The sequence below is a fragment of the Rhamphochromis sp. 'chilingali' genome, assembly GCF_963969265.1.
Source record: "Rhamphochromis sp. 'chilingali' genome assembly, chromosome: 21".
Taxonomy (NCBI): domain Eukaryota; kingdom Metazoa; phylum Chordata; class Actinopteri; order Cichliformes; family Cichlidae; genus Rhamphochromis; species Rhamphochromis sp. 'chilingali'.
The window spans coordinates 17534545-17556358 of NC_137949.1; the positions used below are offsets into that span (position 1 = coordinate 17534545).

Sequence of the window (21814 nt, forward strand, 5' to 3'; positions counted from 1 at the left end):
ATGAAGGAATAATGTGTTCATTTTGTCATGCCACCCTTTTGCTTTAATTTGCAAGGCTGGATTAACCATCACACCACAGATGCCACCTTAAGTATCACGATTTTTCGAGCAATATCCTCACATCTGTCCTTGTGTCATAGTAGCTGATAAAGCAGAATCTCTCACCTTCTCAAAAGCTGAATGTTGATTTTATGTGATATGGTACAAATTCACAGAAATGCCTCTTTATATGTTAGATGTTTGTTGATCGTGAGCTAAAATCTCAAATTCTGTCTATCACTTGTGTCTGTGAGGTGACTGCAACCTGGCAAATCAAAGCAGTTTGCTTCCATTACTGAAAAAAAATAAAGAAATAAAAGAAAACATGAGTTTTTGACTTGAGGGAGGTTTTCTGCACCGCTTATGCTTTTTTTAAAAAAATGTTAGATAATATCAGTATTTTCTAATAACTGTCTCGCTTTAATCTCAGCTGATACCTGAGGAAACCACTGAGCAACAGAGCACATAACTTTGGGAAACATGGACCAAGGGAACACACGGCAAGGAGGGAGGATGCGACAAAGGATGAGGAGAGGATGCAGACATACAGAAGGTAATGAGGCGAGGGGAGTCATATTTGTTTTATAACATTTTATAACATTAGGAAGCACAGGATAATTTTTTTTTTGTAAAACTAAATAAACACAAAACAACAATACAGATCAATATTTTTTCCAACACGTTTTCACTCCTAAAGCGTAACATTTTACGCTAGGTGACAAATCATTGATATATTATGCTTGCGGGCACCTAACACGTCCCTATATTACGAGATCGGAAAAAAGAGGAAACATGAGAACCATTTGGAATGAATCTACACATTTATGTTTATTTTTACTTAAATCGCTTTGGAAAACACTAACGTCATTAAAGTGCTAGTTAGGGATAAGGTTATGGTTATGGCTGGAACATGTAGCATCATTCTACTCGATTTCATCCATAACCCGGCGTGTAGCATAACGCGGAAGGTCACCTTTCGTGTTCCTCAGGAACGCCTTGGGACTTGACAAATCATCGGTATATTACGCCTTGGGAGTGAGGGGAACTTTTTTTTTTTTCATTTACTGAGCATGCATAAACATTATCGCTGAGACTGAGTGTCATTGTCATAAATAGCAATAATATAAATCCCAAAGTAGCCTAAATAAATTCAAAATAACATTCAGTGAAGTAGCATTATTCCTGATAACGCATTAGCATACACATGCTAATTTATACTTGCTAGTATTAAACATACAAATAATTCATAGCTACACAGCTTATTAACTGAGTAACTTAACTTAATATACTCAAATCATACTGAGTCAAATAGCAAGGTGATAGCAGAGGCTTGCCTGGGCCAAGATTTCACTTGGTTAAAACTGTACCTCTATGCAATTGTGTTAGCTAGCTGTTAGCCTTAGCTGGGTATTACAAACCTCCCAGAATACCTAATGTGACCAAGAGGGCACCAAATTATAATAAATGAAGCAAAGACAATTAACACAGTTAAATACACAACATGATGCATGGCAGTGATATCATCATGCTGAGGTATTGTTTGTTTGGCTGCATTTATCCATCTTTCAGGTCTGTTTAGAAAGTTCCTAGAAAGAAATTATGGCTTGACTATCGTCTACACTGTATTCACATTATAAAGAGATATGTCAGTAAAGATTTTATAATATATTTATATTTAAAGCAAATATATATTTATTCCACTACACACAAATAGTTGGTGTAGTAGGTAGGTTTTATTTCTTTCAGTTCATAAATAAATTAAACGAAAAGGCGAGTACATTAAACTCTTACACAGCGCTCAGGAAAAACAACTCCTGAGATTAGCTTTTAAACCACTTGGTGTTAGCCATATGCAAATTCATGTTCCCTTTATTTCAATAGTAACTCACACCCACACAGAGCAGGAGAATTGCTGCTGGACGGGAGTGGGAAGTGAGCCTATTATTTGAGGAATCTCTTTCACGTTGTGCGCTGGCTTTAAATACCACCGTTTAATTGCTGTGTCATGACAGGATAATTACCAACTAATCAAGGGCATCAACAGGCCTGCAGACCGCAAAACACTATTCGGTGTGTTGCCACGATTCTGTTGGGAATTGTGGTTGCTGTTTGGTGGAAAAATAGCAATGGAAATAATATGAACATTAACTAAAAAGATAGAATAGTGGCATAGACATTCAAAGAGAGGGAAAGGTATTGCTTCAACATGCATCCCTTCCAGCTTTGGTTGAGTGCTAATGCACTCCTCACACCTAGCCAGACCACAGCAGTAACACAAGCCATGTGTCAGATGTTTAAGGGTTCTGACAAGTCTCTGTACATCTGCTAAAAAGCGGCATTTCACAGCTTTTCTGTGATGCAAATGGCCATCATTTGAAATTCGATGAATAATTATTTGTCTAGAGTCATTCAGCCTTTAGCTGTGTTTACAGTTTTTACCGAATGCCTAAACACTAACTGTGAATCCTGTAGCACAATTTCTAAAACTAGTCAGACTTATAGCAAAACCACTCACTGAGTGTGCAAAACTAAAAGCACAAAAACTGCTTTGCACTCAGTTTGCAATTTTGTAACACACACTTTGCAAGACTGTAGGCACAATTCACTGCACAACACTCAATTTCCAAATTTCCAACACACTCCTAGCAAAAGTATACACATGTATGGCTATCATTAACACTAATTTGCCAACTGTCTGGCACACTTTCACATGTGAAAACTTTCTTAGATAATTCGTTCACTTTGCAATCAGCCTAAGCACTATAATACAGGTAAGCTGTGTGTGCGGAGTACAATGGTGGGAGCAGAAAGAGTGAGAAGTAGAGGAGGCCGAGGAAGAGGACGTGGAGGTGAAGAAGTAGGATGAAGAGGACGACAAGGACAAGGAGGAGCAAGAGGAAGACGAGGAGGGGGCAGAGGAAGCATGTTCACTGCAGACCAAGTAACCCATATAGTCATTATGGCGATTGCAAATAATCCTATACTTGGAAATAAACACTTGTGTTTGTTTTGATGTGTTTGACTAAACACCAGTACTTGAAGTTTGGATCCCTCCATGCTTATGGATCTATGACAGAAGTATGAGCTCAAACTGACATAGCCTACCTTGTGCACAGGGAAGGCAAACGCCAGATGTGTTTTGTATTCATACCATCGGTGTGCAGTTGGCGCATTGTGTGCTTAGTAGATGATGGCTTGTGTGTACTGTTTGATACGGAAACACCATTTTTACGAAGGTGTGAAGAGTTAATCTAGCTGTGTTTGCTTTTGCAAGAGAACTACAATGTTTTGATGATTGGGTGACAGGTTTTCTTATTTGTGTGAAGAGTTTTGCAAAATTAGCCAATAGTTACAAAAAATGTGCTTAAGCAATCAGAAAAAACTGTAATAAATACACTGATGCACTTATCATGGGTTTTGTTGCACATTTTTGCTCACATTATGAATGCAGTGTGCAAAACCTGCATTTTAAATACAGACCCTGTCAAATTTTTCCAACCTTGAGCTTCGACTGATGTTTCCAAAAACTAAAAATCCAAAGACACAAAAAACATAAAATCATGCATGGTCACCTGTTGGGTAAAGAAAGAGCTAAAAAAGAAAAGAAAAGGGAGTTTGGAAAAAAAGAGAGGTACATTTTAGTGATATTCTTGAGTACTGAAGAAATCAGCATGTTTCACAGGATTGTTGGTTGGCTGCGATTTCTGCCCAGCTGAAGAGGTCTGTGAAACTGGATGCATTTCAGGTGCTAAGAGAGATGAGAAACCTGTGTAATAGCCAATGTAGAAATGTGCTGATCACTAAAATAAGGAGATAAATGGAGATAAAACCCTTTCATAACACTGAATTTTCAGTGTAAGGTCTGCCTATTTTTATGCAAAGGTAAATATTCATCAACAGTGGTAAACCAAGACTGCAATGAATATCAGACCTTTACAATGAACCCCTGTTAGCTGGTTTCAGGTCTATTTCTTTTAATCCACTTTCATTATTGTGATGTTAAGCGTGCTTCCATTCCCACAATGTTTACATGCACTGGATAGATATTAAACAGATGAAATATCTGACTACCAATTCTTGACATAGATGGCCATCCTGTCTCTATACTAATTTTTTTCACGTGTTTAGTTAAAATTTGCTCTTGGTCTGTTTATATATTTATATTATACGAACAAAATTATTAAGCCACAACTTTTAACTCTTTGAATTCAGGTGTTTTCTGTCCCGTTGCCACGGTCATGGGGCCACCACTCTACCTACTGAGCTATCCCTGCCCCACATAAAGACCACATAAAGTTACAGCGTGGGGTTTGCTGAGGTGCTTAGTGTTTAAAAGTTGCCAACCTCTGCTGACTCGATGACTGCAGAGCTCTAAGAGCTCTGGCATTAACATCAGCACAAAAACTGTGTGCTGGAGGTTCACGGCATGGGTTTCCATAGCTGAGCAGCTCCTGTAGGTGGAATGTGTTCATGGCCTAGTATTTATTTTCCATGGTGTATAAGGAGTTACGATCTTTAATTCCAGGAAATATTCCTGCTACATTTCCCCACAGTATTCAGTGAATTGGGGACAAAGTTCATTCATTTTGATCTGTTGATCTGATACATTTAACTGTGACAAATTTACAAATAAGCAAAAGGGGAGCGGGGGAATTAAATTAGCAGGGGGTCAAATACTTTTTCATGGGACTGTACTATTAAAAATATTATAAACCAAATCAAGTTTGTGGTGCAAAATCTTGGACTGAATAATATAGTGAATAGTAATAGAGCTGTTAAATAAAAATAAAAGGACAGAAGGATAAAGTTGTACAAAATTTTAATTTAAATACCTCAAAACTGTACTGAAACACAGTCATTGACTAACTGAGTTAATTTTCACCACTGGGAAATGTTAAAACATGGGAGAATCAGATGAGAAATACTATCAAGGCAAGTCAAATCATAATCAGGAATTGTCCATCGATAAAACAGAGATAATTAAATCTGCAAAACATTTAGGTTCAGAGAGAGAAGCTAAAACATGTTTTCATGCTTAGTGCAAGAATACTTTCCCACCTTGGACCATAAAGATCTGAATCGAACAAGTAAGGGTTTTCTATGCCTCTATCAGAACAACAAACAAAAAAGAAATTCACAACCTTTAGATTGGTTGAGGATCTGCTCACTGCAGAGCTCAAATAGATCCCAGGTGGCAGTCTGCATCTTCAGGGTGGTGGAAAGTATATGTGCTTGAGTTGCAAGTTGCTATATTCCTGTAGTATTTCGAAGTCAAATGAAATGAAGCTTTGATGAAAATGTGAATCTATTAAAGGCAAAATTGTGTGCACTGACCCAAAACACTAATACCTGAAATCACCCCTTGATGACCTGCATGGATTCACTGTCACTGTGTGCACTGAGCTAGTGAAAATTTGTTGAGAAGGAAATCTAAGGGGTATGACATTGTGAACACTAGAGAGGTAGGTTTGATTTTGTGTCATCTCACTGACGTGATTTAAACAAAATGACACTCTGCAGAGTCTCATATATGTGTACACACATATGTGTATATATATACACACACATATGTGTGTGTATTTATGTTATTGCAGGTTCTCCTTGTGTTGCACTGCATGGTGTATAACTGTGTTTTATAGGAACAGAGCGTTAAACACGCAGTATGTTCACACCTATTTCAAGATATACTTGTATTGTGGAAATACATATTTACTGGCAGGGTTGAACTCAGCAGGGGTGCTGAGAAATATACTTCACAGACAAAGAGCTTTTTAGTCCAAACGAGGTGTCTTGATTGCAATACAATAGCCCTCATCAGGGAAACAGAAAGTCTGCAGATCCAACAGCTGGCCTTACTATTTATAGCTCTGGGAGGGAGTTATTTTTTTTTTCACAGTTATGCTGTGGATTGCCTGAGAGCTTAAAATTCACATAAATGTTTTGCAGTTGTATTTGCTAAAAGGTGTTGATTTACAGGTATTCAGAGCCAGAAAAGTCACCTTGATATCCCCTGCTACACTAAATATTTACTAGTCACAGTCTGTTATTTTGATGTGTATGAGTTGTGTAGATTATACTGAGAGCAGGTCTGAAAGATGAATCCAATCACAAAATGTTCCCTTTTCTATTTAATTCATCTGATTAAGCCAACAGGTTCACGTTTAAACACCTAAATGCTCCGCATGTGATTGCATCTCCATCTAGTGGGCAAGGTGTGAACTGCTGACTGATTCCAGTAGTGAAGACTCCCGCAGGATGCTTCCCATTTTTTCTTACTTTGCAGTAGTTAAAAAAAACATAAAAAAATGCAAAACAGTACTTTCAATATTTATTTCAGTTTGTTGCATATTCAGTTAAATATTACTTTTAGTTTAGTCAAGTTTGGACTATTCCAGCACATCATTTTCATGCACTGAGCTGAGAGTTCTGGTAATTTTTATGCACTAAATTAATTTTTTGTGTGAATTTTTCTGGTGAAAAAGCCAAATGCCTATGCACATTGCTACAGGATGTTATGAAAAACACCAAAACTGTGCACCAAGCAAGAGTTCAGCACATCATCTGCAGCTATTAAGTATTATAATTTGCTTTCAACTAATTACTCTCAATATTTCTTGCTAAATAATGTAATTGCCAAGTCAACACACATAAAGACGTTACTTATTTTGTTTTCATCTATGTGCAACTTAAGCTTTATTTAAAACAAACAGATAAAAGATATGCATGTAAGATGGGGAAAAAATAGGAATAATAACATTCAAGTAGACTGAGATGTAAAGTATATCTGAGAATCCATCAAAGATCGGGGCACTAGAAATACTAAGAAATACTAAGTCACAAACCATGGTCAGACTAAGTACTTTAAGTAATAGGGATTATTTTGAGTTTACATCATTACTGTAGAGCTCTGAGGTTCTTCCAGACCTGATTTGGATGGGACCATGCCCCGAGCCTGACTTCCTTCAAGACTCTTTTCCTTCCTAAAGGAGAAAGCTTATTTATAAGTTAGATGGCACTCATGTTAAATTAAATTTTGTGTGGTTCAGAGGATCAAGCATGGGAACTGTCACCTTAAGAGTTATTCAGTTTGGATCACTGAACACCAGCACCCATGAGGAAGAGAAGTGTCTTACAACAGGCTGCTTTTGCTTATTTTGTTTGGGAACATAATCTGTCAGTATTACCTCTCCAAGGTCCGAGTTGTGTCCAAGTACACAATATTTTTAGTTTTTAGTTTTTCTTTTTTTAGTTTAGGTTTTACTAAAAAAATGTTGTTGTTGTTGTTGTTTTTTTTTAAAAATATAATAGCAGGATGGCTGATTTAAGAACTTCATAAGAGGTAACTTTGCTGTGTTAACTCACAGCGCGTTTAAGCTAGGTTTCATATTTGTCTAAAATCGACTTTTTATTATTTATTTATTTTTCACTCCTAGTTTTAATTTGCTTTTAGTTCCCTGAAATAACCTGTCTCAGTGCCACCCTCCATTGGCGGTTTCTATGTAAAAAAATAAATAAATCTTTGGTTACCCTTGACTACACTACCCATAGTGCACCATGGTATGCGTCCGTTACTGTGATTGGTCCAGGTTGGTTAGAGACGTTGTTGAACTGCAGGTCGGAGAGAAAGAGCAAACAGAGGACCTCGGAGTTGTCAAATGGTTGAACTATGGCTGCGCCTGTTAGCATGTGCTGCCGTCTGTTTGACAGAAACGGCGCTTTGACACGTGTTAGGAAACTGTTTGCACGGCGCGTGAACAGAAGCATCGCGCGGAGCTGTTCCGGTGTTACGCACGAGGAAAATGAACTTGAACTCACAGACTCGACTATAGCTGGTTCCAACTTCAAAACCAGGGCAACACAGGTAAGTCAACCTCCAAAACAGTAACACAAGCCGGGCCTGCAGCTAAGATTGTCCTGTCTGTGTTGAGTCGCAGGCTGAGTGAAACCTTTAAGGAGTAAAGGTGAGAAGCTTATAACCTGAACAGGTTATAAACTGGGCCCAGGAAACACTAAACTAAGGAATAAATATTAAACCAAATGGTTATCCATTATGACAGCGTGGCTGTGATATAAAAGGGGGTCATGGGGTGTATTTTTGGCGTGATTGTGAGAACCAATCAGAGGGGGGAAACAACACCTCACCTGCTTTACGTTTGTCACCGCTTTGTAGTTTTACATACTTGATATCATGTGATAAGATAGATGTGATAGCCAGCATGTTGCAAGTAGGAAAAGAATTGTTATAAACTAATAAAGTTGGTTGAGATTAAAAGTAATTTTTTCTATTTGGATTGAAGTTGTGCTTTAGATGATACAGATTTTGAATCTTTTGGACCGTTTGGAGGCCCAAAGTATAAACAGTTTAAGAGGGTGTTATTGAGATAGTCTACTTCTTTAAAAATATTGTTTCTACCTCATACATACTCTATCCATGTGCTTGATAATCAGAGATGATTGACAGAGCAAGCATGCTCCTGAATGTCCAGTAGTCAAATAACAGAGTAGCATTCATTGTTCATCTTCTTGCTGTGTCTCTCTGGGTTGCAGGTGTATATTACATCAGTGACTATAATAATTATGATATGGCAATAATAGGGAAAAATTGACTAAAGTGTGCATAAGTGGCTTTTATATGAAGCTTTTTACCTTAAGAAACAATGAAGGGACTTGGGAAGGTCTAAAAAGATCAGTGCAGTTAAATGATCAGCCTGTTGATTAACAGAGTGTCTCCGAGCAACTGCTGAGTCACTGGTTTGCTTTTACACTGGTAACTTTTGACATAACCGCAGGTGCTCATGAGTGATGGGCAAAGGTCAGGAGCTGGGACACAGATTTGGCTTCAGCTGACATTATTGTGTCTCTGGCATGATGGGACTCAGAGGGGCTGTTGTGTTTGATTCAAAATAAGACTGCAGTGATGCCAGGGTATATAGTTTGATCGGTGTCTTTTCCTGGTTCTTTTCCTCCCCAGAAGAGGCTCAGGGATGACAGCATACTCCCCTTTTCAGCATTCTTGACTGACAACTTTGGCCGCAGGCACAACTACCTACGAATCTCCCTCACAGAAAAATGCAACTTCCGCTGTGAGTAAATGTTTATTTTCTGTGGATCCTATCAAGAAACCATTGTTACATTCCCAGCCCACTAGTGGAGCAACATTATTAGACCAAGTTAACCATCGTAATTAGTAAACCTTTCACAGAAGTGCACTAAAATGCCCAAATTCTGCTGACCTACTGGAGAAAGAAAAGGTTTTTCTTTCCCGCACAGTAGAGTTTTTGGTTTGTCCCCTCGTTCCCTTTTATTTAGTTGTGTTACTTCAGTATTTATCGTAGTAAAAGAAGGAATTCTCGCTAATGTAGGCTAAAATACATCTTTCATCTTTCTCATTTCTAGGTCAGTACTGCATGCCAGAGGAGGGGGTGAAGCTCACACCGCGGGGCCAGCTGCTATCCACCTCTGAGGTGCTGACCCTGGCTCACCTCTTCGTCCAAGAGGGGGTGGACAAGATCCGCCTCACTGGAGGGGAGCCGCTCATCAGACCTGATGTGCTCCATATTATCAGTAAGAAACAAGGAGAAAATAGTTTGTGCAGGCTTTTTTTTTTTTTTTCCAATAATAAAACAACTTGGAAGCTGTTTTGAGTCATTTCACACTTTTTTAACACTTTGGATCAGCTTGTAGCAAACATAAACTTGCTTTCTTCAGTTTACCGTATGACTAAAATGATGTAGTGACACTGTTTTCAGAGGAGCAAGTCAGCTTTGGCAACCAGGCGACCGATGATTCATGTGCTAACTCTGCTGACTTGACTGCAGCTGAAGTGAAGAGAAGCAATTTTGCATGCATGCCTTCAGTTTAAGGGTTTCTGTGGAAGGGGAAATGATTTGTTACACCACAGTTGTGTTTTTGGTCTAATGATGTATTATTGCATCATTTGAATTTTACAGCCTGATTTTAAATTAAACTTTGTAAGTGAAGCCTCTGCAGCAAGAAAAAGCCTGTCGTGAATGAATGAGGGTGTGTGACAGGACTAGTGGGTCAGGTCTTTTTGGAAAGAGGACCATTGATTGCCACTAGCTGTGTGTGAGGCTCATGAGACTTCATGCATAACTTGGATTTGGTTGCACTAGTTATTTCAGGAAGCAAGAGGATCGCTTGAAATAACGGAATATAATTTATTGAAGTGTGGAGTTTGACTAATAAATGATTTGCCGACATTGGTAGGAAGAAATACACAACAGTATTGCTGATGGAGATTAGAGTTGGAGACTCTGATGAGGCACATTGAGCATCCAGAATAAAGGTGGAGATGAGGAGGAGGCAGAACACATGAATGAGAGTCTGAAACGACTGCACTGAGATTTAAAGCTCAAGGAACAGAGGCTGAATGTCTCACAGGAGGAGCGTGAAAAAGCTGCAGTGAAGCTGGTTGTGTTGTTTTTGTTGGCTCACAGAACCGCTGATGTGGCATGTACAGTTATAAACAGGATCCACAAAGATCTACTGGTTACAAGTAATGGTAGTTGGCTAGGTTTACTGGATGGATTTAGTTGCATTGTGGTGCTGTGTGTGTTTGTGAGTTCATTCTGCATTATCTTTGCTTAATGTCAAAATGACCAGAGTAACTGTACTAGTTATGGATAATAAAGACTTTAATAACCCATAAATTTATTTAAAGAAGTTTTTTCATTGATAGGCATTCAAGCAAGGAAACATAATTTCCCGGTGGCACAATATGCTGCATAGTAACAGATAAAGATATCCACTTTACATGGCTAAAGATTTTGTTCTGTTATCATGCTGTAATGATTGATTTATGTATGGATAAACTCATCTGTTATATAATATTTCAACCTTAAAGGTAAAAGTTCTCTCATTCTGTCTTGCCTTTCCACTTCTACTCTGCAGCTGAGCTCAGAAAGTTGGAGGGCCTCAAGACTATCGCCATGACAACCAATGGTATGAACTTGGCTCGGCTTTTGCCAAACCTTAAAGACGCCGGATTGGACCTGATCAACATCAGCCTGGATTCATTAGTTCCTGCCAAATTTGAGTTTATTGTCAGACGGAAAGGTATGGAAGCGTCGTCAGTGTATCAATGTCAGCTGTGTGAGACATATGATCAGAACACCAATAGTGTGCGTAGATTGAGGAGGGAAAAAAGCGACATCACGAGGCTGTAGCTGATTGACGCTGTAGTTTAGGAGTGTATAACCACAAAAGTGTCAGATGGTCAGTGAGATATTTTCTAAATCCCTACGTCTTTAGAAAATATGAAGGAGATTGTGATCTGGTGATGGTGGAGGCCATTTGAGTATAATGAACTCATTGTGATGTTTAAGATGCCAGTTTTACATGATTTTAGCTTTGTGACGTGGTGTGTTATCCTGCTGGAAGCAGCGGTCAGAAGATGGGAGATGTTACTGTTACTGTGGTGATAAAGTGATGGGTACTGAGCAACTGTACTCGGACAGGCTGTAGTGTTTAAATAATGCTCATTTGGTGCTAACTGGCCCAAAGTGTGCCCAGATAATTGGCTGATTGACTGACTTCAGATGAAATTAAACATATTTAATATTCTTCATGTGTGGCTAAAAACCCTCACTGTCTTTATGTATGAAACTGTTCCTTTTTTTTAGTGTTTCCCTAGTTCAGCTTTTTCTTCTAGTGTATGATAGGCATAAATCAGTGTAGTTTTTGTTGTGGGTCCATCCCACAAGCTTAGGGAAGAAGGCTGTAAGCTGTAAACACTGCAGGTGACAGCAGGGCAGAGCTATGGGTGGTTGGCTCGTGAAAGGCAGACACAGATGGACTAACTGAGATTAGGACATGAAGAAGAGCGGAGAAAAGAAAACTGGATTTACAGCACCTGCCTTCTTGTGTTTGTAATAGAAGTTACTGTTGAAATCTTGTTTCTTTTCTTTATTCAGGACAAATTGCAGTTATGCAAACTGTAAATAAAACATAAGCCTCATCCTACATAAAGATCCTGCTTTGATTTAATTGTTTTGAGCAAGTGAAAACAAATAATGACTCTGACCTCGACAGTGTGCTTTTCAAAAGCTTGAGCTGCTGTGGAGGTACATGTTTCTATACAAGTGGTTTGTGGTGAATTACGGACATTAAAAGGTGGAGGAGAACAGACAAGGCCGAGCTTTTCGTGTGGAAGCACCACTCATTTCAGAAACCACAAAGCTTAGTTCTGATCTTTGTTTTTGTTGTATGATTCAGTGCATTTTTATTTCTCAAAACCTGCCTCCAATCACACACCATTCTCAACTTTAGTCGTATTTTAATAACATACAAACTTTACTATTATTATTTATTAGTAGCATTACTAATGCACCTAATGTAAAATGTTAATCTTAGTCACATTTCATTTTCTACTTGCCTTTTCCAGGGTTTCACAAAGTAATGGAGGGCGTTGAAAAGGCCATTGAATTGGGCTACAGTCCTGTGAAGGTATTTGTTCATTTTCATTCATTATTAAGTCTCTGTTATGGAAAATATCCCCACTACGATTCAGTGTCTTCCTTTTTGCTACTGTTTAACATTTTTGCAGTTTATATATAAGTATTAAAATGGGTAAGATTTAATTGCAGGACAAGTGTTTCACAGTTGCAGAAATGTAGCAAGTGCAGAGTGCCCAAAAACTCTGAGATAATCAGCTAATATCAGTGAGAGAAAACAATAAAATCATGGTTAGGAAAGGTGAATTCCCTGTGATGACTTTCATATGGTGTTTTTGGATAATGTGTCAGAGTGAAAGCCTGGAACAAGAGAACAACAAGGGGCTGAGGATGGAGCCTTGGGGACCGGCATTTGTACTGATCTAAGATCAATCCTACTGTGGCGCTGAGAAGTCAAACGCACTGAAACCTAAGCAAGTAGAAATGTTGCAAAAGCTGCTCTGCTCTGGATCAAACCACCAAAAATGTTGGTGGTTTGATCCAGTTGGCATGCCAAATATCCTTGGGCAAGATACTTACTCCAATTTGCTCTCCAATGTATCCATCAGAGTATGAATGTGTGTGAATATTTGATAGAAAGCACTTATTTCTGTTCTTTTCCTACATAAGTGCTTGTATGAATGGGTTTGAATGAGTGAATGAGGCAAGTCATATAAAACACTTCGTGTGCTTAGTTAGTAGTAGAAAAATGCTGCATATGAATCAGTCCGTTAACCAAAATCAAGCAATGACCACTATTATGAGCAATTCCTTTTACTTGTTCATAATGAGAGACACAAACTGTTTTGCAGAGTGCTTTGGAAGTTGTCAGATTTTAGTTGTAGTTTAATATGTTTCCTCCAGTAGCTTCTCGTAACCTGATTCCCCTTTAGGAAGAGTGTGATTTTTATAAGGCTTCTCTGTTACAGGAGTTTAGGAATGCCAGCATAAAATAACATTATATGTCCATTACCTAGTCTAAAAAATTGTTGTTCTTCATTCTGTTTTGCTAAGCTGTGCGGTTAGCTTGATGCCCCTGACTGCATGTTGATCAAGAAGTGTTGTGGTTCAGCCTTGGGTCAGTGAAGGACCTTCATTTGTAGATCTTTAAGCATCAAATGAGTCACATTAAATCTGCTAGACAGTTAAAATAAAACATGATGCTGTTTTAAACTTTCACGTTATTTATCAACTCTTTAAGAAGGCAAGAAAAAGCTTATGTGGACGGGTCTCCTTTTGAAAAATTTAGACTTTAAAAATATAGTGAATTATTCCAGTCATTAACATCACTGGATGAATTCTCATGTATAGTACATCAAAGTCTTATAAGGCTGTTATTATTGTGTTACATAATTAAATATTGGCCCACACATCTTCAGTAAGTCATTTTCTGTCGGTTGTTACATAACCAGCTTGTTAGGAAAATAATGGCTCAGTAATCAGAGGCCTATTGTTGTTCACTTCTCTTTGTAGATCAACTGCGTGGTCATGCGAGGCCTGAATGAGGATGAGCTGCTTGATTTTGCAGCACTGACAGAGAAGAAGCCTCTGGAGGTGCGCTTTATAGAGTACATGCCCTTCGATGGTAAGTGCTCACACCCCATGAAGAGTTTCAAATGCTCGTGCAAATGTTTTAAACATCCATTGTTTAAACCCACACTTCCTGGTTCGTCTCCTCTCTGCAGGCAACAAGTGGAACTTTAAGAAGATGGTGAGCTACCAGGAGATGCTGGACCGCATCAGGCAGAAGTGGCCTGACCTGGAGAAGCTTCAAGCTGGACAGACAGACACAGCCAAGGTCAGTGTCTCCAACTGTTCTAAATTACTTTGGAGATGAAATCCTGACAAAGATGGTTGATTAATTATTATATTTATACTGAAAAATAAAAAGTCATGTTTCTTGTGTTCCTCTGTGCATTTTCTCCGACACATCCGAGTCCCTCTGATCAAATAGACCTGCAGGATTTTTCTATATTTCTGCTTAAAACATCATCAGATTATAACACAAGTCCTAAAAACAAAAAAGAAGACAACCCAATTAAACACATTAAACTAAAACATCCAAGTGAACAAAGTTTCAGGTGTCGGAGTCCAATGAAGAACTTTTTGTCACTGGTTGTAACATTTGAAAGTATATTTCTCACTTTTTTCCCTGTTTTGAAACAGACATTTAAAGTGCCAGGCTTCAAAGGTCAGCTGGGCTTCATCACCTCCATGTCCGACCATTTCTGTCGCTCCTGCAATCGTTTACGCATCACTGCAGACGGCAACCTAAAGGTAAAGCCGATAAAGCTTTAAAGCTGTTCGTGAGGTCTGTTATTGTCCTATGGCACAAATGTTCATGTATGCATGTGTGCAATTATAGATGGGCGGAGCTTGTGGGCGGCAGGTTGTGGAGCAAAAAGGGTGGTTTGTGATTTGTTAATAAGTGACAGAATCTTTTGCTGTTACTTGAGTTTTTCGTAATTTTGATGAGAATCTTATTGCTTTTATACATTTTTCTTCACCTTCATGTATCAGTGTCCCTTTTTCTTCACCATTAAGGTCCTTTGATTCTCCTTCTGGTCATTCCCTTTGTTTTTGAGACAAAACTTTTAACTAATTAGAATCAATATACACTGAAGGTGTAGAGGAGGCTGCATACACTTCACTCTGAAACACTGATTTCAGTGGTTTGCACCAAGCAACAGGATACAAGCACAACTACAGAGCTGTTGCAGGCGCTACGGTCAAAGTTCAGCAGAATGTAACTTTGACCACTGTGAACTATGACGACTGCCTGTCTACCCAATAGGAAGATGGCATCTCTTTCTACTGGTAAGGTCAGCTACAGGCCATCTCTGCCTTCAGCTGAATATGGCAGAAGGTCTTTTATTGGCCACAGTGAGCTGCAGAGCAAAGTAGAGGAAATGTTTATTATGATGCATTTGAATTCATTAAATTATACAACATTTGTTTGGGTTTGTATCGAGACCAATGTCATAGACTGAGTATTTCTTCACCTCTCACCTCTTTTATATCCCCACGTGTTACATACCACTACAGCATGTCATTGAATTGTGTCTAATCTCTCCCTTAGTCTGTTTTGACCTGCTTTATTTCTGCTCTCTTTCTGTTTTGTCTTCTCTTTCTTCTTCTCTCTTTCCCCTTACCCCAGAACCCGTCACAGCAGCAGATGGCTGCCTCTCCCTGACCCTGTTTAAAAGGAAGTTTTACCTTCCCGTCATCTCAAAAGTGCTTGTTCATAACAGATCACTTGATCGTTGGGATTTTCTCTAAGAATACTGTCGAGTCTTTACCTTACAGAATAAAGCACGCTATTGCTGCTGTTAGCTTAATATAAAAAGTGGGTTATTCTCCCACTATCTCTACTGATCTATTATTAAGTTCTTAAGCAATTTTTGATATTAAAGTGAACTTTTACACAGACTCCAGGGAGCCATTTAGTTAATGTTTGGTGTCTAATCTTGGATTTGGACTGCATTGCATTTGTGAAAACAGCTTTTCACTCTTTCCCGTCCGTCTCCTCTCTCAGGTGTGTTTGTTTGGTAACTCAGAGGTCTCCCTCAGAGATGTCTTACGCTCTGGCGCGTCCGATGAAGAGCTGCTGCAAATTATTGGTGCTGCTGTGGGCCGGAAGAAGAAACAGCATGCAGGTAGAAATCAATACATCATACAATTTTAGGATTATGCGCACAGATTGTTGTAATATTTGTAATTTATCCCTCTTTCTCTCTTCAGGCATGTTCAGTATCTCTCAGATGAAGAACAGGCCTATGATCCTCATTGGTGGGTGACACAGCTGTACGTACAAAGACCTCATTCGTGTTTCTTTAATGTTTTGTATTAGGATTGGAGTAGATCCACATCCATGCACTTTCCTTCTTAAAGATCAGGGAATGTTGAATCAAAAAGTTCAGCTATGGCTGAACTTCACACTGCTGGGCTGCCAACTAGTGTTTTAGAAGTGGTTGCAGCCAAAGTAGTTATGTCAGTATTCTTGACTAATTTATTTTTGTTTTCCAGCAGGTACCACATCTCAGACGTTCCTGCCAAAGCTACAAGACAGCAAGAGGGCTTTCCCCATTAGTTCCCAGCTTAAAAATGACACGCTCTCTCCAGCAACAACTCATCATTTAGGCAGCAGGAAAGTCTTGAATAGAGAGGATTGTTTGTGCCTTTCAGACTCCACTAACTTAACACAGGAAGCCAGTGTTTGCTGCTCTGGAACCTTAATGAGTGGGGGTACCCATGTTAAGATGCATATCAACACAGAAAAACCTAACCACAATGAAGTAGCATCCCTTCCCTCTGCAGAGATTGATAATGATCACATTAGTTGTCACACTAAGACTGAATGTTTCAGAACACGCACAAATGTCACAAGCTATGTTAATGAAGTCTGTCTCAGGAACGCACAAGCCCTGAGTCCTAATGTTCTGACGAGCCACGTGTCCAGGACCCCAGGAGCAGCTGTTTTTTGCACACTGCTGATAGATGCCAAAATAAATCAGAGAAACCACCCTGTTAGATTCTGCCACAGTCAAAATTCCAACAAGGTTGCCAGTTGTAAACAGTCTGAGAGCAACCAGACAACAGATCTCAAAGCTCAGCTGACACATACAGACGCCCAGGGCCGCGCCACCATGGTGGATGTCGGGGGGAAACTTCCCACATGTCGAACAGCCGTAGCCTGCGCCACCGTTAGCTTAGGCCCCACCGCCTTCCGCCTGCTTCGAGATAACCAGCTGGCCAAGGGCGACGCCTTGACTGTGGCGCAGTTGGCTGGCATCATGGCTTCGAAGCAGACCTCCACCCTCATCCCCCTCTGCCACCCTTTACCCTTAGACCACACCTCTGTCACATTTCACCTGGATGAGCTTCTTAATGCCGTCGTCATCACAGCGACATGTCGCACCACGGGCAGGACGGGAGTGGAGCTGGAGGCTCTGACCGCTGCTTCTGTAACAGCGCTCACCGTCTACGATATGTGCAAGGCGGTGAGCCATGACATCATCATCACGGATATAAAACTCGTCAGTAAGACAGGCGGTAAAAAGGACTTTCATCGTCATTCAAAACAGGAAGAATGAGATCAAAGACTGCACTATGGTTTTCCACAAATTAAACTTTGTGCCATCAATGAAAAACACATCCTGTTGGGCAGTTATCTCTCCTAGTCTGAATCGTTTTGTCTAATATGTAGTTTACTGAAGTTTTATCAATATTTTCAGTGTCATAATTCCTGCTTTTCCCTCCAGAGGGTGCACAAGTATTACATTGATAGTCCTCCCTGGAGGTTTTTGGAGTGAAGAAGAAACTGATTGCAGATGGCACTGATAATGTGCTTTTAAATTTGAAAGAATTTAATTTATGAAACTTGAAAACTGAACACAAACAAAAGAAGAGAGCAGCAAACGTTTCAGTGCATATTCCAGTCAGTCCCATACTCGCTTGCTCTTTTTCTTAACTTGCTTTTTATTGCAGTGACTAACACTACCACTATGATTGTTTTAACCTTGCTTTTTTTTTTTTTTTTTTTTTTAGATAATTAGGATATGAAATTTTAGTTTTGATGTTTTTCTACCTACCTCTGTAGTACACTGCAAACTAGATTTGTACTACATGAAAGTAGAGGATGGTAGTAAAATAAACTTATCAAATGACTGATAACACAAATAACCCGTTACACAGTACGTTAACCCATTATTGCTCAATATGTTGTTAAAGTCTGTGTTCCTGTAACTTCCCTCCACTTGTGTGCTGTCTGTACCAGCTGTTTTCTTTTGTTTTTGAAGATTATTATGATTTTCATTGGTTGCATTAACTGCATTCACTTCACATCATCACACATCTCTTTTTTTTTTCTTTTTTTTTTCTTTTTTTTTAAATGATGTATGGCATGTTTTATGTTCATTTCCCCCTCAGAAAAATGGCAGTATTCTCCGGTTATATCATAAAGATATAAATGTTGAGCAATGTGTGACTGCACAGGGTGGTTCCACTCTGGTTACAACACACACCATGTTCCACTATTTTCTTCACGTTATTAAAGAAACACTAACAGTCTTGGTACTTTTGCTGTAAAATTAATACCTTATTACTTATTAGCTATAATTACAGGCTTAGCAAGACTAACTAAAATAAATGAATCTGGTTATGAGTTATTTACAGCAGTAATACTGAATCTGACTGCATATATAGTAGATATTGAAGCTCATGTACAAGCTGATCTTGTACATGGCTTGGCTCGGGTGATATCTCCCCCCCCCCCCCCCCCGACCTGTCGTGCTGGCTCCCCCTTGCCATAGCATGTATGTTGTAGCTCATCAATCTCTAGCAGTTCATTCCCTTCTTCCAAATGTTGGAACACTGAGCTACTGTCGCTGTTTTGCCATCACTAAAATGGCATCACCCTATTTATGTAATTTGGGATTACTTGCATAGTAGCAGCAGCTTACCATTTTTGTCTCTTGCCTACCAAGTCCCCGGTTCCTCAACACCTGATATGGACCGTGTTGTACTTCTCTCTCTCCTTGGTTAGCAAGGACCCCTTTTTTCTTTTTTTGCCTGTCCCATTTGGATCTTTAGCCATCATAATTGTTGTCTGAAGGCCAAGAAAGACGCCAAGTGAATTTACTTTACCAAGTGGATCATCATCATGGCCTTGCCATATTGGTACATTTGATTGACCTTTATATAATTATAATTATATATTTATTTTATTTTCGTTTTTAAAGACGTGACACACATGACTGGGGGATAGGACAGGGAGAAAGAATGAAAGAAAGAGGGAGAGAAAGAAAAATAGAGGGGAGAAGAGATGGTGGGAAAGGGGGGAAGGAAAAAAAAAAAGAACAAACAAACAAAACACCTGGATCACCTTTATGGAGAACCAGAAGAGAAAACAAAGAGCAACATAACAATAAACTAGCTAACAATAGATAACAGTAGATACTTTTTTAATTTCACCTGTTGAGAATGAAAAAAAGAAAACAAGCAGAAGAAAACAAGAGTAATAGAATAAACAACAGCACGATGATATATGGGAATATGACTGTAAATACTAAATATTAAACATTATTGTGCAGCACGTAAGATTGATAGATAGATTGCTAGAGGGTGTGGGGGGGCCACAGCCCCGTCCTCCAGGGCATGAAGCAGGTATGGAGGAGATCAAAACTCCAGACATCCAGAGGCCCTCAGAACACAAGAGACCAAGGAAGACCAACAGAGGGGCAGCCGCGCCACTGTCCCAGAAAGAGCTGAGGAGAGTCCCAGATGGGGGCTCACTCAGCAGCCACGGAGCAGAAGCCAGGGGGGATTGCAGTGACGCGCCCGGGAGCTCCGCCGGCAGCCAGCTGTGCCAGAGTGACCGGTAGAAGGACAAGGAGATGATGAACACTGGATGCTCAGATGCACTCCAATAGCTGATTGCTCTCCAATAGTAAGTAGGCCTGGCCTGCCTCCAAACAGCTGGAGGTGGATCTTTCCCCACTGATAACGCTATGTCTAGATCAACAGAATCAACGTTTTGGGAGTATCTCAAAAGTAAACGGTAAGTCTTATTATTTCCGTTAAAATTTAAATCAGTGGCTGCAGTCATACAGTACATGTTTTTATTTTTCACAGTCTTTTGTTGCAAAAAGTTCAAATTATTTGCCTAAAACATGTTTAAAAAAATCGTGACGAAAGTTAAAGAGATGAAAATAATAGCAGCAATCACCACCACTATTATCTTCAAGTGACATTGAATTGCACCAGAGTCCACTCAGTTTACACAAATAGTTGCAGCAAAAGTAGTCCCAAACAGGACACACATGATGGAAACACTCGGGAGACTAACAGTACAATAAAAAAATTAATAAAAAAAACAAGGAAAACTTAAACACACATGAGGAAATTAGGGAAAGAGAGACAGTGGGTGGAAACGAGGCACAGGTGAACAGATTAATGAGAAAGAGGGAAGGTGAAATTGAACACAACACACACCAGACAAGAGAGTCTCAAAATAAGACAGGAGACAGATAAACCTGACAAAATGTAAACACAAAGACAGGACTGACTAAACATGGGAAACCTAGATCACAGGCTAGACACAATGAACATAAGTGATCCCGCCCTGGTCCCCAAAGCCATACCCAAAAGCCAATTTACTGATCAAGGTGCTTTTATTGCTACCAAAAAACGGAAAGCATTAACTTCGAGGTAAATAAAGGCCAAAATAACAAACAAAGCATGCCACTCCAAAAAGGGAGGCACTACCTAAACCCAGTGTGAAACAAAAAACAAACCTTACCTCATTTACAAGTGAAAGAGTATTTACACACTATATACAAAACTTAACAATTCTTTAAAGTCACGCGTGACAATTTGTCACAGATGGCTAGGACGCCAAGGACGGGTCTGCTGCTGCTGCCCAGAGACAACTCCTGGAGAAGGTTTTTAAAACAAACACTTGATGATGGAAACCATTCAGCAGCTGCTAGTTCTCCAATCGGGAAGAGGACCTGCAGAGAGACTTTAAGGCACATGACATACACATTGAATAAAATCCAGACACCGTGATTCCAAATATGGACATGGCCGTAACAGGGATACATCGGGAATGACCAATAAAATAACATCTACATCTCATCAGAAGGAGAAATTATCTTTCAGTTTATCTGTCGTTTAAAATTATTTAATTATAGCTGGTTTAAAAGTGTGACTGTATGTATGAATGTAAAACCGAAAGTTCAGCAGACAGAAACAATAACAGCTGCTCCTCCTGCTTTTGAAAAGGGAGTAGCCTATTCACTGTTAATAGTAATGTCACTGTTAATAAACTCAATTGTTAAATCACGATCTTAATATGTCTTTCAGAAGGGGGAATTACCTTTCAGTTTATCTAATATTTATTTAATTATAGCTCTGTTTGGTTTTAAAAGTATGACTGTACGTATGAATGTAAAATCCAAAGTTCACCAGACAAAAAACAACAGCTGCTCCTCCCATTTTTATAAAGGGCACATCCGGGTTGCTTTACGTACAACCTGTTCCACAGTCGAAAGAAAGAGGACATTCTTTAATCCAAATTCACTTACCTTTGAAGCTAATATTTCTCCCATCGAAAAACTGAAAAACATATTTTGTGAAAAGAAGTTAATTCAGTAATCCGTTGGTTAAAAGTATCATCTCTACTCGAAAGCAAGGAAGGAGTGCCTCAAGTGAGTATCTGCTAATATTCCGTTTTTTGTCTAGGGCTTTTTTTCTCCCTTTTGATTGAAAAACACATTTTGTAGAGATTTGTCTCGCCAAAACAAGTTATGTAAAATATGTAG

At 39.2% G+C, this 21814-nt stretch overlaps 1 protein-coding gene across 4 annotated transcripts; it reads left to right on the forward strand.

The window, feature by feature from the left end:
- Positions 1 to 7648: 7648 nt before the first annotated feature.
- On the forward strand, positions 7649 to 18031 carry mocs1 (molybdenum cofactor synthesis 1). 4 transcript variants are annotated; one of them, XM_080871288.1, is made up of 11 exons: positions 7649 to 7900; positions 9011 to 9122; positions 9436 to 9603; positions 10951 to 11115; positions 12443 to 12504; positions 13965 to 14076; positions 14177 to 14289; positions 14658 to 14768; positions 16027 to 16147; positions 16233 to 16280; positions 16518 to 18031. In XM_080871288.1, the coding sequence occupies exons 1-11, from the start codon at positions 7706 to 7708 to the stop codon at positions 17582 to 17584; spliced, it is 2274 nt and encodes a 757-aa protein (XP_080727414.1). In that variant the 5' UTR covers positions 7649 to 7705; the 3' UTR covers positions 17585 to 18031. The 4 variants fall into 4 exon arrangements, with proteins under 4 accessions (XP_080727414.1, XP_080727415.1, XP_080727416.1 ...); XM_080871289.1 differs by having other exon boundaries at positions 16521 to 18031; XM_080871290.1 differs by having other exon boundaries at positions 16233 to 16295; positions 16518 to 16640.
- Positions 18032 to 21814: the final 3783 nt, after the last annotated feature.